The sequence below is a fragment of the Perognathus longimembris genome, chromosome 15, assembly GCF_023159225.1.
Source record: "Perognathus longimembris pacificus isolate PPM17 chromosome 15, ASM2315922v1, whole genome shotgun sequence".
NCBI lineage: Eukaryota > Metazoa > Chordata > Mammalia > Rodentia > Heteromyidae > Perognathus > Perognathus longimembris.
Window position 1 is genome coordinate 6027942 of NC_063175.1, and position 18051 is coordinate 6045992.

The following is an 18051-nucleotide window of genomic DNA, read 5'->3' on the forward strand; positions in this document are numbered from 1 at the left end:
CTCTCTCATGTTACTAACATACACCTCCCTAAGGGAATGTAGCCCAAGGAACATGATAGTAAAAACTTTCCAGGTGTTTGCTTTTAGGATTGATGAACTTACTTTAGTTTTCCCACAGCTGAGAAAAAAACCAAAAACCAAACAAACAAAAAACCAGATTCCAGGTTGTGAGGTAGGCCTGGTTTCCAACAGCACATTCACCAAGTCAGAAAAGTATGGATTTTATTTTATTTGTTCATTATCACTAAAAATATATTAAAATTACAGAGCAGAAGCAGGAATTTTAATTGCATATGGCAATCTACAAAAAGCAAAACTAACAACCAAACAAAATGACACCAAAATGTATACCAACCAATAATATATTAAAATATCATTTAGGTAAAAATCTAAAGAAACACAATGTATGCACTCTTCTTAGAGAAGTTTATTTCTTCTTCAAAAGCCTGAAGTTCCTGAAATTGTCTAAACAGATGTGATTTTCTCAAACCACTAACATTCTTAATGAAGCAAGCTGATATGGTCAGACCTGAGTCTCTTCTTTATGAATTCTTTTTCTTCTTCCCTAAAATGATGAATGCTTGTTCCTGGGAGGACATGGTGGCTGTTAGTATGTATAAGAGTAGTAAAAACAAAGAGTAAGAAACAAAGTATTTGTTTTTAAGAACTGTGAGCCTCTCTCCATACAAGTTTCATTCCAGATACAATCAGTCACAAAATATGATGACTGTCTGAGAACAAACCAGAATTTTTCACACCAAGAATCAATAGCGATTGTTCCTTTTTATGGTGCTTCTGTTTGTAGAGACAAACTCAGGGTCAGATGCACTTGTTACATAGATTTACTTCTCCAAGAATCCCATCAGAGTGTGAGCTGCTAGGAGTCCAGTGCAAGTGGATGTCTGGCCTACCAGGTGAGGCAAGTGCTAGGATGCACTGTTAGGAGAGGTGCCCGCAGTCTCACTGCAGATGGGGAGTCTCTCCAGCTTCTAGACGTGCCTGTCAACTGTTTTGCTATTAGTCCTAGGCACAATGCTTAGTGTAGGCTCCAGGACGCCTTGGGACCACAACCAGAGACTAGTTATAAAATAAATTAAAATAAATAAATAAATAGTAATGGAATAAAAAGGAGAGTTTATGAAACCTGAAAACATGTGCTTATTATTATTTTTTTTCAAAGTTCACTTTCCTGAGTCAAAGCACATAGAAATTTCACAAGAGTCTTTTAAAGGCACCAGGCTTCCATCTCTGAGACACGCTGTCCTTGGATGACAAGTGTGGTCAGCGCTCCGTGGTGGCGCTGATAAACATGGCAACCATGCACTGATATGCACAGCTTTTCTGCTATCTTACTACCAGAGAATGGAAATGCAGAATGGAAATGGCTTCTTTTGTGACGAGAAAGCACATAGACCTACAGTGTGGGCTTCTTTGTTCTGTAACACAGATGACCTCCCAAGACAACCACACTGCAAACCCACACTCTCCACACAAAATCCTCCACACAAAATCCTCCACCCAAGTAAGCCACAGAGACTTTCTAAAGGGTCCAGATAAACTGTGAATGGGACCAGGAAACTCAAATGAGTGGGTACCCCTGTTATTGCTGAAGGAGTCCAGGACCTGGTGCCGCTGAAAGTTCAAGTTCAGGAGCACGTTCACCCCCGTGCTTCTTGGCTCAAGGCAGCATCTTCGGTGAGGTCCTGGGAGGCTTTGAACATCAGGATGGAATTGTAGATCTTCAGCGCAGGGCCCAGCTTGATCTTCATCACTTTGACAATGTCTGTCTGTGTCAGAAGTAGGAAGGCTTTGCCATCAATCTGCTGCAATAAATACACAACAAATAAAGACAGCTGCCCCGTGCTGAATGCGGCTGAAACCCTGCAATCATCTTCACAAAGTGATGAGCCCTCTCACTCAGTTCAGGCCCTCTACCCCTCAACTTCAGTGTTCCCCCAGGAGAACAGAGTAAAGTTCAATATAAAAGAGGCTGACATTTAAATATGAACTCAGTAGACACAAATGGTTACCAGGTTAAATTGCTGCTGTTGTTTTAAATAGCTTAGTCTCAATATGTATCAACTGCCTTCAAAGGGGCACCAAGTTAATCTCTGGGAAATTTTCCCCAAGAGCATTGTGTGCAATGTGTATATTCTCGATTATTCATGTCAGGGAATACTGGAAACATCCTAGGGCTCGACCAATAGCAGAAGTGAATACACTACAGTACATTAATAGGACAAGGTCACCAAATTTCATGTCTCAAGGACATAATGACTTAGGAAGCAATCGGTAAGCAATGTGATATGATGATAGTATTCTCAGTATATATGTACACAATTAAATCCTCCTAGCCACATATTTGATACATTAGAAATCTTCACACCAAATGTTAATGGAAGCTAGACTGGCTGCAAGAATAGTAATTGTGTTTTTCCCTTTTCCTCTTCCCTTGCCTATAGCTTAAGTTTTCTTTCTGTAATAAAAAAAAATCCATTGTAAAATATGCATACATAATTAATGTTTTATTTATTAGCCTTTAAGTAGATTTAAAGAAAACTGGCTCAGACTGATTTCTGGTTCCAGATGAACAAGCTCCTGAAGATCTGAGTCTGAAATGGGTGATGATGGCTGTACTGGAGATCTTCACTGTTGCAATTAGCATATCATGAATATTCATATCAAATCACCATGTGGTGCCCCTTAAATATACTCAATCTTTACTTGACAATTCAATATTTTTAGATTAGAAATGAAGTGTGACTGTTTTTCTAGCGTTCCCAAATGGCTCCCATGCAGGCTATTTGTCCACCACTTTCGGAAGCCCTCAGGCTCTCAGAGCTTGACTTTGTTGACTGTATGAGTGTCCTGAACCTGTCTAATGTCCTCTCTCTTTTCCTTTCTCTTTTTTCTCTTTCTTTTTTAACTTATCTATTATTGCCAGTACTGGAACTTGAACTCAGGATCTTGTACTCTTGCTTAGCTTTTTGGCACCATACTGGCACTCTACCACTTGAGCTATGCTTCTACTTTCAGCCTTTTATTGGCTCATTAGCGATAAGAGTCTCACAGATTTTTATGTGCAAGCTGGCTTTGAACCGTGATCCTACGATCTCAAGCTCCTGAATAGGTGGGATTACAGGCATGGGCCACCAGTGCCTAGCTTATAATGGGACTTATAACTCCTGGCTTCACAATTAGACAGTAATGGAAGGTTTTTTGCATAACCCTTTGGTGGGCCTAGCATCACGAACAAAATCTTTTCAACTCTGTAATTCTCATCTCTCCACCCGTCACTGCACTAATGCTGTGATCCTTTCCACAAAGGAGGAATTGCCCTGGTGACCCTTCCTGTGGCTTTTGCGTGTTTAAACACTTTGAAAGTTTTAGAAAGCTTCCTGTGCACTTAGGATAAATGAAGATGCAGCTGCAGAGAATGAAATACTTCTCCTAGGAGAGAAGGAGCACATTCCTTAGGGCTTAAGAGGGAGAATATGTCTCTTTCCATACTCTAATGAAGACAGCAGCAGTATTTCAGGCAAGAAGAAGGAAAGAAAGGAAGAAGGAAGGAAGGAAGGAAAGAAGGAAGGAAGGAAGGAAGGAAGGAAGGAAGGAAGGAAGGAAGAAAGGGAGGGAGGGAGGGAGGGAGGGAGGGAGGAAGGAAGGAAGGGAGGGAGGGAGAGAGGAAGGAAGGAAGGGAGGGAGGGAGGGAGGGAGAGAAGGAGGGAGGGAGGAAGGAAGGAAGGAAACCCACCAGTCTCAAGGGTCTTAACAGCATGGCAATGATGGTAATAACAGCTAATGTTCATGGTGCTATCACAATCCATTACCATAATTTGTATGTTTTTAATCTCTCCATTACCTCTCCAAGGTAGATGAGGAAACCTGGAATTATAAGCTTAAAGACTTTTCCAATGTCACACAAGCTGTGTAAGTAGGAGTTGGGGTCTCAAGCAGGGCTTGTTGGACCCTTTGCTCTATTCCACTGCCTTCATTAACCATGTGCTTGTAAGTAAAAATGGCTTTAGAGATGACAGAAAGGGGAATGGGCTACAGAAATGTCGGGTCCTCCTGCCAGTCCCCTTTCTGTCATCTCTAAAGCCATTTTTACTTACACTTAATGGAATGGAAACAGCACAGATGTGGGCTTAGAAGGACAAAAATCACAAGTAACCTTTACATTTCTTACCTCCTTCTCGAAGCACTTGGCTTGCTCTTCACAGCCCAGAAGAGACTGTACAAACTCAGCCACCTACGGCATAGAATGAAAAACCTAATTTAAAATACACACCTGAAGTAATTTGAGGGTTGTAGTAACTCAACATGTGAATAAAATAGACTTCAGTTTCCTCAAACACTTGGATTTAAATAGCAACTATCATGTCACATTAGCACTCATCCGCTCATCCATTAGACCTGCCCCAGTGTCTTTTCCATCCTGTCACCAGGCTGACCTACATAGGAATATGGTGATGCCCTCCATCCATGTGGGGCTCTGGCCTTCCAGAAGCTTCCCACAGAGGATCCTCCTGACCACCTTGCAGGGCTGGGAAAGGCAAGGATTGTGGCATTAGGCAGCAGTTCTAGCAAAGGCCATCGAGAGATGAGAGCAGTTCATCTTGTTTACAGGCAGCTGGATGAGAGTCTCCTCGTGCTCATTCCCAGGGTCCCCGCCTCTCTGCGTCTGCCAGACCCAGCTGCATTCCCACATGCACAGCCATCCAATGGCAGCCCAGTGCGTGTGTCATCTTACCCACACTCACACTCAGTAACAGCAGAGATGGTTTGGGAACCCAAGTTTCCACTCTCTGAGCCTTGAAGCCTGGAAAATGGCTTCAAATCTTCAACTTGACTTTGGCTCTCACCTGTCCCCTCACTCTCCATCCCAGCATTCCTCCACGCCTTTTGGGTAAGAGAGCTCAAAGACCTGACTACCAGCAGGGGAGGCCGCCCAATGGCTCTCAATACACATTTGTGGAACTCATCACAGACAGACACAATGAGTGCAGCTTCTGGGTAAACTGAATGATCATTAGGCTCTAGTGGCTCTGGGCAGGTGTGGGATGCCATAAGCAGGGCTGAGCAATGGTGAATGGAGCCCTGGGGGTGAGATCTGGTAAAGGAACTGACTTCCTGCTAATCTTTCCTGCTTATTCTCTGCCACCTGGTTTTCTGTTTTCTCCTCCCCTGGTCTCATGGAGGACTTTAGAGGGCATGGAGCCAGTGTTAGAGACCAACATCCTCTACTACAACTGGACCTAATGTCACTCACTCCTTACAGGCCATTCTAGAAGTCAGTGGCCAGAAAATCTCAGGTGCTGGTGGACTCCTGGTTCTGGAGCAGTGAGGGCCAATGTCCACATGATGCATGGAAGTTGTGACTCCTATGTGCACGTCTGAACTCTGCCCTATGGTCTCACAGCCACCTTAGGTCTGTGGAAACACACAGGGTTGGGGGAAATTGGTGTATTGGTATAGCCTTTTTTCAGGTCTGGTGCTACAAATCTACTTCATTATGAGTCATTTTGCAATCATCCTTCTAAATTCCGGGGCAATAAGAATCTTAAGACACTCTCCCTAAACCAGCCATGCACAGACACCCCCCAGACTTGATCACTGCAGTATATGATCTGCTCAGGCTGGCTCTGCTCTGCACTGTGGCTGCATCCCGGAGGATTGGAGCTTCCATGGTGCATATGGAGAGGAAGCCCAGTTGTTCCAGTGAGTTAATATGCTGTTGTTTTCTAGGTAATCAGGAAGCAAAAAGCTTTCTGTATTTGCAGAGTCAATGAAAGCCAAGGAAGCTACTGGTCAGATCACATAGATGGTTTGCTAGGGCACTTTGGATAGTTGGTCAAGTAGTGCCTCCAGAGAGTCTTGGACACAGGACACTGAGAGAAAGAAAGGGTGGCTGTGTTCTGTAGGCTGCTCTTCTGACTGAGCAGGTCCTGCCTTGGTTGTATGTAAGGCTTTGCTCTGGCACCCACGAGCAGCTCAGGCAAGAACTATTGGTGGGAAAGAGAGAGGAATGATGAGTAAGGGAACATCACTCATAGTGTAATACAAGGTGGCAAGATCCTTCTTTCAGAAGGAGCGATTTGGCCAAGTACTGGTGGCTCATGCCTGCAGTCCTAGGTACTCAACAGGCTGAGATCTAAGAATCCGAGTTCCAATCCAGCTCAGGCAGACAAAAACCAAGAGACTCTTATCTCCAAGTAAGACTGGAAGTGGAGCTGTGGATCGAGTGGTAGAATGCCAGCCTTGAGCAAAAGTGACAAGCAAGAGGGGCAGAGTCTGAGTTCAGGCCACAGTAGCAGCACAAGAAAGAAGGAAAGAAAGAGAGAGGGTGGGAAGGAAGGGAGGATGGAGGGGAGGGAGGGAGGGAAGGAGGAAGGGAAGGAGGAAGGGAAGGAGAGAAAAAAAGGAGAGGAAGAGAGAAAGAAAGAAGAAAGAAAAAAGAAAGAAAGAGAAAGAGGGAGAAGAAAACAGAAAAAAGAGATTTACTTTCGGTGAGAACTCAGGAAATCTTCATAATGTCTCAGGTGGACAGGCAGAGAATTACAGAAATCATCCCCAAAGCAGAGCAGGCAGGAGAAGCAGAAAGGAATCCCAGCTCGCCAGTGCGAGGGGCCTGGGGAGGGCTTTTGAGGAGCAGGGCTCACCTAGCTGCATGCTGCCATCATCTGCAGAGCCTGCAGACCAAGATGGTTCAGGCTCAGGCCACAGAGAATGCAAATAAATAAAGCTGGATTTTGTCCAAGTGCTGCCATTTCTTTTCAGAGCTCCCTCAGGGTGCTAATGTGCACTAAGGGCCTGGGACCACAGCACCAGGGAAAGTGGGAGAGGTGAGCCAGGGTGTCTCCATAAACTGATGCTGTCGCCCTTGGGGTGGGGGGCTGTCTGCTGGGCAACCTTAGCTGCAGGCCAGTGGGGAGCACAAGGACCTAGATGCTTGGCATGGGGTAAAGCCCAGAGCTGAGGTGGAGGGGCTGCAGAAGTAAAAGCCTCAGGGCTGGGGATGGCTGAGAACAGGATGTGCTCTAAGGCAGGGTCTCTCAAGCTCAGTACTACTGGCACCCTGGGCCAGCTACCCCTTTGCTGTGGATGGCCCTGTGGATTGTGGGACATTGAACTGCGCTGCTGGTCTCTCCTCATGGGCTGCCAGTTGCAGCTGCAATCTCCAGAACATGTGTCTAGATGCTGCCTAATACTCTTGGGGAGCAGATCACCTCAAATCTTCTGTTCAGGTATCTTTCAAAGTCAGAGGGCCTAAGTGTCATAAAAAAGAAAAGGGGGGATCTGGAGTTGAAGATTGGACTTTGTTTGTCTCTGTTGGGAGCTGAGGTAAGGTGCCATGTTGCCTCCGAGCCAGTGATATCCCATGGCACACTGAGGTGCTCTGGTGCTCTGTATATGTCACCCTGGCCTTTCCTGGATAAACAACCCATTGAAGAGACGATGTCCTCCACAGCTCTGTGTCAGCACACAGAAACCAGCGTTGATTTGGTGGGGGGAGGGGTGTGGTCAGTAATAGGGCTTGAACACCCAGCTCCATACTCTTGCTTGGCTTGCTTGTTTATGGCTGGTGCTCTACTATTGAGCTATGCCTCAGTCTGGCTTTTTTCTGGTAGGTTGGAGATGGCATCTTGTGGACTTTCCTACCCAAGCAGGCTTCAAATGGTGATCATCTAGGTCTCAGACTTCTAGGTAACTAGGATTGCAAGCATGAGCCATAGGCGCTGACCCCCGCCCGCCCCCCCCCCCCCCCCCCCAGTTTTAAGCCAGTGTTTGTAATGGGAATAACTAATAAGTTAAGGAAAGCATTCACAATGGATAGTAAGTTTCTCCTCCCCAGTCTCGGCCTCCTCTGGGGTCATCAGTAGGCTCTCTGCCCACAACAGGGAAGCTGTGCTTCCCTGAACTGCCCCTCCCCCACCCACCTTGAATTGTCTGCCTTTGAGGAAGAATTCCCTTTATCTGTAGTCGCTTTTTCCCCCAAAGAACAAGTTCTATGGACTCTACAAAGGCAGACCTCTTTGGCCAGATCATCTGTGAAAAAAGGTTCTGATTAAGTATTATTTATTTGTTTGTTCATTCATTCAGTTGGTACTTATTTTCCTTAAGCATCAATGCAATGTGAGTTTTAATGGAAGGCATGATCTGCTACAGACTTTCCAAATGTAAAGTGGTGAGCTGCCATATGCTACCAAATAACACTGAAAGGGTTCCCTCTCATTCTCCCCTTGAAAAAGACCTTTCCCTTCAAATTGGGATGACATGTAGACAGTGGTTCATTGGGAGTGAACCCTATGGCAGGGGCTGGGCCACCCATCTGTGTCCACGGGAAGACAGCTGTGGATGGATCTGTGTTTCAAGGCAGTGCACTTGCTCTGGGGAGTACCTGGAGGCACGGGTTCATTTCTTGCCTGTCTTTCATGCTCTGGGAGCACAGTGTCCTGTGGCTCACATCCCTGCTTTGTTTTGGAAGGACACTGAGGAAGTTCATTCTAAGTATGAGACAGCACTTTGGGAAGACGAAGGATGGCACTGCCTGGGCTCTGCCATGAGCCCTAGCTTCACTCAACTCATGCTCCCCCCACGACCTACTTTCCTTGGCTTCCTCTCTGGAGCTCAGCAGGCCTGTGTTCTGCAGTGGCCGTCATTCCTTCCATCTTCCTAATTCTGGTGCTTCTCTCTTACTGTGCCTGGAGATGTGTGCCTGATTGTACGGCCCCAACCTCCACTGGGGACCAGGTTTGCAGGCCCAGCCTCATTTTTTTTGTTTTTAACAGCAGAATGTTTGTCTTTTTTTTTTTTTTTAAAGGGCCCAGTTGTAGAAGGCTGCAGTGCTTAGCTAGCAGTACCCTGAATTTTCCCAAACACTGCCTCCTGGGTAAAGACTGCTGTAAAAAGAGCTGCCATCTTTTAGACTTAATGATCATTTAGGGAACACTTGGTAGAGGCTAAGGCAATTTATAGGTGGTGTTTTAGCATGCATTTTAGAGTAGAAGGGATAATAAAAGTAGCCACATGTGTGCCAAGCATAACTGAGTCATAATCTGGACAACTATGTGCACACAACACATCAAAACTTGCTCATGTGTATTGACTGTAAAATTCATCTGTTCATTCATTCATTCATTCATTCATTCAAATACTGGTCAAATACCTAATCTGATCAGGATGCTTTGCTTTTCAGATCTATAGAGAGAGATATTTGATGATAAAAATATTTCAGTCCCTATACTTGAAAGCTTGTAGTATTAAACAGAATATTTCTCTGTTGTAGAGTAAGAAGTACTTTTACTGATCACAACCTTCCCAAAACACTAACCTTCATGACACCTAATATGCTGTCATCTGTTCCTGCCTTTCATTTCACAGCCGTTAAATCGAGTTCACAGTCCACCCATGCTTTGAGAACTACTGCTGTGGGAGAGACAGCCACAGTGACAAAGGAGTTAAGGCCGGCCCTGGCCTTTGGGGAGTGTGGCAAGGCTGTGCTCTGGCTTCTCTTCACAGGCAACATCATGGAGAGCACAGGTCTTTCTCCTGGGCCAGGACAGCAGACAAAGGGATTGTTTTCTCTCCTCAGCCTCAGCTGTAGACATCCTGGGTTAGGTCTTGCTGAATGGCACTTAATGGGATGTCCAAAGTTCATTTCAGCATGCCTGGTCCCTGGTTGCTGACAGACCCTCCCAGTGAGTCCAGAGGAAACAAAACACAAAAGCAGCTCCCACAGCCAGCATCCTGTTTGGTCTGGAACTGCCCTTTCAAATCCTCCCTCCTCACCTGTCACTGATTGTGGCATCCAGAGCAGCCCACACCACTGGTGAATACCCACCGAATTGCTCCCCACCCCCAATGTGGCCTCTCTCCAGAGTGTGGTGTCGGTTTCAAAAGCACAGAACACACCACTACAAAGCCCATGTGTTCTAATCCATCCAGGATCACTCTCAAGGACCTACTTTGGCACTGGAAGATGTACCACAGTGATGAAGGATATGGAAAGAGATCTAGGATTTGGTTCTTGTACTCAAGAGCAGCTCATTAGCTGGGTCAGCTCTGTGTAAGGAGCAAGGAGACATCTGTCTGTCTCTGGAGAGCACCCCTGATGACCACCCATGGTGATGGAGACACAGGGAAGCACTGTTGCGAGCACTTGATGTAAGACACCTGACCTCCTGAATGGCTCTCGGGCATCTCTTTAAATTCCAAGGGCTCTTCCAGCACCGCAGGGATGAGACTATGCGTGCTGCCACTGAGAACTCAGGAGCCAGGATTCCCCTTCCTATAGCACTCGGCATCATCTTCAGGCTCTCCTGGCTCTTCCTTTAGAAACCTTTCCAATCTAATGAGACTAGCTGTGAGGGCCAGCAACTCCTGTTAGTCATCTTCCAATGTCCTCCTTTCAAGTTCATTGAGTGCCAAAACATGCAACTTGTGAGATCAAGACCCTACCTGACCACATTTCCTCCTCACTGCTTGCTGGCCCTCATAATAGGGGTTCCTATTCTTTTTGCAAGAATAGCTTTCCTAAGAAAGAAATAAAGCTTTCCCCTTCACTAAAAATGGAATCATACACTGTGCACTAGAGGCTGACACCTGAAATTCTAGCTACTTAGGAGGCTGAGATGGGAGGAACATGGTGCAAAGCTAGCCTGGGCAGGAAAATCCATGCTCCCCTGCCCAGCCTGCCATGAGCTGTGCTGCACGAACATCCATGACTTGCCTCCCTTGACTTTCTTCCATGGAATCTTGCTCGCTTCTCCTAAAATGCCCATTTGCAGCCCTGCTTCCCTTAACTTTCTTCTGAGCTCCTGAACCAGCGCTCAGGTCTCACAGGCTCTTTCTGGACACACAAGAACAGGTCCCTTGGTGCCTCCAGTGTGCACCCATTAATGATAGCACCTCGCATTTCTGTCCCCTGAAACGTCTCTCTATGCACTGGTGACTCACAGAGACCAATAACTTCATGGCCCACCAAAAAATGCCCACGGTTTTTCCCTCTACCCCCCACACTGGGCTCTTCCCCAGAGCTACTCTTCTTCTGACAGCAGTGCCATTTCCCATTCTTTCAAAGGATCTTCTCAGGCCTTCCAGCTCTCACATGTTATTATCTTAATTAAGTACTAAACTGTGCAGTGCAGAGACTATAAATGGAATCACATTTGGCTCATTTCACTTTTTTATCTTCTGTGTCTCATCGCCTTCCCTGCGCTATTGCTTTCGACTTTAAAACATTGACTGCTGTCAAGTCTTCTTCCCATAGCACCAGTCAGGCATGCCAGGCAGGGCCTTGCTGGTGACTCCATGGTAATCTACTTCTCCCTGGGTTCTCCCTCTTTTGGAGGATCTTCGCTGTTCTCAAGTCCCTGAAACATTGGCTTCACAAACTAGCTTCTGCCTAAGTGTACGTCACAGGCTCCAGGGGCCAGATGGGCTATGCCCATACCTGCCTGGCTACCTAGGACTTTCATACCCAGCTGTTCTTGCTTGTCTCCAGCTGCTTTCCTCCAGACTTAGGTCTTCTGTGTGTGTGGTGGGAAGAGCCAGCTCAAACCCTGGCTCTGACTGTGTGGCCTTAAGCAAATCACTTAGTGGTGATTTGGCGGATTACTCAGTTCTACTTGCCAGATGGACAAAATAAGAGAATCTGACATTTCCTTATTGTGATTTCATTTGCCGATGGTGTGAGGGACCAGAGGAGCCATTCTGGATCTTACTTACCAAATTCAACAACTTCAAATGACTCGCTTAGAAGCCAATATGGATGGCATGGCATTTGTTCTTAGCTAAACCTTTCATTTAGGGCAAGGTTGTGTCAAGGGCAAAGCCACATATGACTTGGTTATAGACACAACTGGCTATAATTCACTGGCTTGGTCATGAGCACATTTTGCAAAACTGTACAAATTCATAAACAAGAGGCAGACTTAAAACACTGTTTGAGAAGCAGGATCATGTTTTAGTCATTCGTCAACATCCAGCCTGTGCCTGTCACCCTGAGTCACCTTGGCACAACCAGGACACCATGGGCCTTCCATGGCTGACCAGAAGGACATGCTGGGGAAAGGCTGCCTCTGCTGCTCCTTGCCAGAGGAAGCAGGGCACAGGTGAGCTCCAAGCTCCTCCCTCAGGTGACGTTCCCAGTGTGGGACGGACAAGGAAGCTTCGTGCTCCCAAATCTGAGTGAAGGTGACTACAGCAAGTGCTCAGTGAACATTTCATAACTAACTTAACCATCTGTACCCTGAATCTATTAGAGTGACCTGGCATCTCCTTCGTTGAAACAAAAATGTTATCTTCAGTGGGGAATGGTGAAATGACATCCTTATCAGAAGAAACTTCTGTCAAACAGCTTATTCCTTCGATTAAAATTGTCTTAGCCAGGTGCCAGGGGTTCATACCTGTGATCTTAGTTACTCAGGAGGCTGACAAACGAAGATCTAGGTCCTAAGCCAGCCCAGGAAGAAAAGTCTGTGAGACTCTTATCTCCAGTTAACTAGCAAAAAGCCAGAAATGGAGGTATGGCTCAAGTGGCAGAGTACCAGCCATAAGCAAAAAGAAAAAAAAAAAGCTAAGGGAGATTACCCTGGCCCTGAATTCAAGCCCTACAACCAGCACAAAAAAGTAAATGCCTTAAATATGTGCCATTGCTACCTCACTAGAGTGAGCAATAACGTAACCCACTGGGTTCATGCTGAAACCTGATCTGACTTTGCCCCTCTGTAGAGCTTCTGACCCAACGTTGTGACCTGGTCATCCCATCCTGGCAGCAGGGACCTGCTCAGGCCGCACACTGACCAGGGAGCAGCTGCATGGCCCAGAGAAGAGACTGCGGAGCTGCTCTCTTGTGCGCCTCCCAGTCAGAGCTGTGAGGTAAACACGGAAGTCTAGGCCCCTCTGCTTCATTCAGCCTGGGCAGTTGGTGATGGAAGGCAGGATCGTGCTGGGCTGATGTTGGGCATGGAGACAGAAAATGAATGAGACAAGCTATAGGCTTTCCTAACTTTCTCCCTCCAATCTGAATTTTAGACTTCTTATGGAGATGCAATACCTAAAGGAAAGGCGTTTTCTAGGCGTGAGAAGACCCCTGGAGCACCACTCCGCTCACCTCCTCCACTGTCCATCCAGCCACTTGGCTGGCTTGGATGCCGGCCACGCCCGGAAGCAGCTTGAAGTGCTGTTCTCTGCCAACAGAAACGTCACGGAATGGATGGGTAGACATGAAGATGGACGGGTGAAGAGGCTGTTGTGTCTGCTCGGCTGAGTATTCTGAAAGAGAGCCACATGGAGTGAAGAGCACCGAAAGCAGAAGGCAGTCTGGGTGGGTGAGAGGCAGATGCCATGAGCACCCTTGTCTTGTGCTTGAACAGGGCCACTGCCAGGCCTGGTGAATGCCATAGTCTGCTTTAGAACAGAGGGCACACAAAACACGGCATGTAAGGCCCAGAAGACTGCGGATGTTCACTAGCCCACTTTAAATCCTCTCTGTAAGATATTCTCTAGTGGCCAAGGAAGGGCTAGCGTGGCCCTGGCCCTGGCTCCTCTCTCTTTAGGTTAGGACTCAGAGGAAGCAAGGGTCTGTGTGCACTGCGAGTACACAGCATATCAGGCCTCTGAGCCCTTTGGGATGCGTTACATACACAGAGAGACAACTCTTCCTGGAAGCCACACTCTACATCTCTAAACCCAGAAGAGCTCAGGGCCACATCTGGCTTCCTAAGTCCCCTGGTGAGTCTGAACAAAATGCAGTACAGAGTCCCCATGAGAACCTGGGTGACATCAGCTGCTGCCCCAGTTTCCCAGTGGGACACAATGACCTCACCTGGGGAGAAGCAGTGCAAGCAGGATGGCTGGGGATGGTGGAGAGCAACCTGGGGGGCCAAGACTTCCCTGGCACAGGTGTTCATAAAAGTGCACGCTCGGTCTCTGTTTCTCTGTCTGTCTGTCTGTCCCCCCTCCCTCCCTCCCTTCATCTCCATTTTCTCTTTGTCAATACCAGGGCCTGAACTCATCTTCTTCTCAGTTTTGTCATTCCTGGCTGGAGCCACACCTCCATTCCAGCTTCTTCTGCTGGTTAATTGGAGATTAGCGTCTCGCAGCAGCATTCTCTTTTCAGAGAGTCACCTCTGAATGTACCACAGGGCTCAGGCACAAGGGAGAGCAGCCAAGGTAACAGTAGCTGCTTTTATCAAGGAGATGCAGTAGGGTCTCCAGGCTTTTCAACCTCATCTATTTTAACACCTGCGTGCTCATATTCTCTCTTCAGGAGGGATTTCTCTCACATTACATCCCAATGTTTAGGATGGAACCATCCACCCCATTCTCTACTGATTTTTTTTTTTTTTTTTTTTTTTTTTTTTTGGCCAGTCCTGGGCCTTGGACTCAGGGCCTGAGCACTGTCCCTGGCTTCCTTTTGCTCAAGGCTAGCACTCTGCCACTTGAGCCACAGCGCCGCTTCTGGCCGTTTTCTGTATATGTGGTGCTGGGGAATCGAACCTAGGGCCTCGTGTATCCGAGGCAGGCACTCTTGCCACTAGGCTATATCCCCAGCCCTCTACTGATTTTGCTTTGAGTCTCTGCATGGGGAAGGAGAATAAGCATTATACAGGTTTTAGCAGTTTACTGACTTATAATGGTATACTTAAAGATACTTCCAATACTCATATGCAAAGTAAAACTACTAATATTTAAAGAGGTTTTGAAAAGACCAATCTCAAAATGGATCACCAAAGGGCCTTCTCAGGCTCTGCCTTTCCTAATATTATGCAGATGGCTGATTAAATGAGCAGCAGCTTCATAACTTAAAAGTCCGTTTTGATGATTTGTCTCTGACTAACTTGAAATTATCTTCTGCATACATGTCTGCCTCTAATTAAGCAAGGTTCTTATGAGGTGAGATTGGCTTCTGTCTTCCAGGATCACCTGTCTGTTTTGGATCAGTAAGGTGGTAACTGTAAGCCAGGTTTTATCACTGGACTTCTCTGTCCAAAGGTGCTGGATCAGAGCAGACATCTCCTGTTTACTAGGGCTTCCTGTCTACCTAGACGAAGAGACAGCAAAATTGCTGGCTTCTCCCCAATTCTTCTGCTCTAGTTGCAACCAGCAGCAAATTCCTCGCAAACTGCCCATTGTCCAATCCTGACCTTTTTAGTATGTAAATAGGTTATCTTTGTGTAGTTCAGCCCACAATATGCACATAAGGCTGTAGGTTCTGAAAGGAAACTTCACCTCTTCTGGAACACTGACAGACATGAATGTTCTTTAATGAAGTTCAGCGGATGGACAAGGAGGACATGCAAAGGAAGCCAACCGGAAGCACCTGGCTCTGCAGGGAGGGCTTTCCTGGGAAACCAGAGGTGAAGCCACCTCCTCTTAGGGATTAGACCTGAGTCAAAACCGGCATTGGTCTGGAAAGGAATTACTGCAGCATTCAACTGGGTATCTTTGCTGAATTAGTCTGGACTGATAAAATAAGCAAACAAAAACAAACAAACCTACAGGTATATCTCAAAGTCTTAAACATGCATAATTTCTAAAATATATGTGACTCTGGAAAGACACATTAATAGACCTTATATTTTAATCTTACTTATTTTTATTATATTTCATAGTATTTTTGTGCCAGTACTGAGGCTTGAATTCAAGACCTGGGCACTCTCCCTTAGCTTTATCATGCAAAGCAGGTGCTTTACCGCCTGGGCCACCACTCCACTTCTGGCACTTTGGTGGTTAACTGGAGATAGGAGTCTCTTGGACTTTTCCACTCTTCCTGGCTTTGAACCACCATTCTCAGATCTTAGCCTCTTGTGTAGCTAGAATTACAGGTTCAAGCCACTGATGCCTAGATTGAACTTTATATTTTAGAAGTATTGTTTTGCTCAAGTTCAGGACCCCCAAAAAGACCACCAGAGACCAAGACCGATGTAAACAGCAAAGAGACGTTTATTGTGAGCTAGCTCGGACCTCTTCTGATGATGTTCAGAGGCCCCAAGTCAAATCTAGCAGTCTTTTTATATCATGAAACAAACAACTCTTAAGCAATCTGGGGAAACTTCCACACAGTCAGGCATATGTTTGATTAACAATACATCACACTAAGCAAGCAGAGGGAAATAGGCTAATCTTATCTATAGTTAACTCTGTTAGCAGAGGGCTACAGTTCAACTTTGTTAGCAGTGGGCTAAACCGCATTCCTAAAGTTAAACTTCAATCTCTGTTTATATCTAACACATATATCCTCCGTTTGAGACATGCAGCAGTTTTTCTCAAAAAATTTTTGTGCAGGCTTTTTGTGTAACCTCCTGATTTAGGGGCAAGCAAGCTTAGATTTTTAAGATGGAGTCACTTAGGCCTTTTCAGCATAAAGACATTGCATGATAACAATTAGACTCACAAGTAAAGGCTTTGGACATTAAAATTTTACAATGAAATCTGTGTGTTCCCAAGGAAGAAAAGTTTCAACACTGTAATTTTGTGAGTGTCTACATTGGGTGCTTAGCATATTTGGGCCTTGGAATACATTCCTATAGAAAAAAAGGAGAGGACTACTTTATTCCCTAAGGTCAGAGTTAGGCCCACAGGGAGCCTCTGAATGACTTCAGAAGGAGCTGTGGGCCTTCTCAACTACAATAGTGGGAGTACCAATAGCCACTCTGCAGGGCTGGCGTAAGGAAGCAGAAGAAAGTACTCAGATCATTCTCTGCAGTGAGTGTAGGGTAGGTAACAATGGAAACTCAAGCTGCAAACTCTTTGGGTCTAGGTTTCAGGCTTTACAAAGAGAAATTACCTAATTATCTAATTCTCCATTCACAAAAGACCAGACTCATTTTCCAAGAGTAGCAAAGGAGGAAATGCATGTTGAGGAGTGTTTTCTGGAGTCTGTTTGACCTTCTTTGTCCTCTTCACCAGTCTATTTTCTTCCACAGCAGTGGTGCTTTTGGAGTAGGACCCTTACTTGGGTGTGGCTGAAGGAAATCACTCAGCAGCTATGTGTGTCTGAGGTGCTGTGGTGTGGAGGGAAGGGCTGAGTCAGTAACAGAGTGCTTACTGCTGAAGTACCAGTACTGAGTACCAGTACTCATACACTGTAGCTGAGTGATTCTGAGTGCCATACTTAACTCTTATGCTGCAAGGTTTTCCATCTGTAACTTGGGACAATAGTAGTGCATAGACCTCAATGAATGATTGTGATGAGACACTAAGTAAATCAGTGTTATGTTATTAGAATATAGAGGGGTTTTAACTGTTCTAGCACCTGTCAATGAAGAGAATCTGCAACCCCCCAAATGTGAAAATCCACCCCCGTAAAAGGTGCCTGAATTCCCCAAACCTGGCCACACCTCGCTGAACCAGGATCTGCTCAGTGGGTTTGCACAACAGGCTCCTGGAACCAGGCCTGCAGAAATGATTACAGGCCCAAACCACAAACTTACAAAGTCTGGACCCAACCTTTCTGTACTCTCCAGCCACCATCATCCAAGAACCCACTTAAGTCCCTTCACCCCTGCTCCCCAGCACGCACGCTTGTGTCTCCTGACTCTCCTCAGGTCACCAGGGTGTCCTTCTTCAACTTTCCATTAAGTTGACCTGGTCTGTTGAGATGTTTTCTGCTCTTTCTTTATTCTAACACCCTTGTGACTCAGTTTCCTAACCATTAATGTAGGGACCTATAGTATTCCCAAAGCCCATGTAGCTAGCTGTTCCTAAAACCCATGAAAGCTGACATTCAGACAGACTCTGGATCATGCAGACTGAGTTTAAATTTCACAGCTAACTGGTCCTGAAAGGCAGGGCAGTGATGATCAGAGTGGTGCTCTCAAACACAGTGCGACTTTTGCTACCAGAGACAGTGGAGACCCATGAGTGGTGGCCACGTGGCACAGCTCAAATGCACTCTGCCTGGCAGCTTGGAGATTATGAGACTCTTGACAGACGTTTTAAATTGAGGGTGATTTGCATCATTTTACATTCAGTGCATAAAATAAGACTTTTGCAAATATCTAAAATTTTGCATACATCCTTACATGACATGAACACACTGAT

At 46.0% G+C, this 18051-nt stretch overlaps 1 protein-coding gene across 1 annotated transcript in view; it reads right to left on the reverse strand.

Moving 5' to 3' along the window:
• Positions 1 to 931: 931 nt before the first annotated feature.
• The window catches only part of L3mbtl4 (L3MBTL histone methyl-lysine binding protein 4), a 293901-nt gene continuing 276781 nt past the window's right edge, over positions 932 to 18051 (reverse strand). The window contains exons 17-19 of the mRNA XM_048363591.1: positions 13118 to 13278; positions 4190 to 4252; positions 932 to 1823 (exon numbers count right to left, since the gene is read on the reverse strand). Of these exons, the coding sequence (XP_048219548.1) occupies positions 1659 to 1823; positions 4190 to 4252; positions 13118 to 13278 (389 nt within the window). The 3' untranslated portion in view covers positions 932 to 1658. The remainder of the gene's footprint in view (positions 1824 to 4189; positions 4253 to 13117; positions 13279 to 18051) is intronic.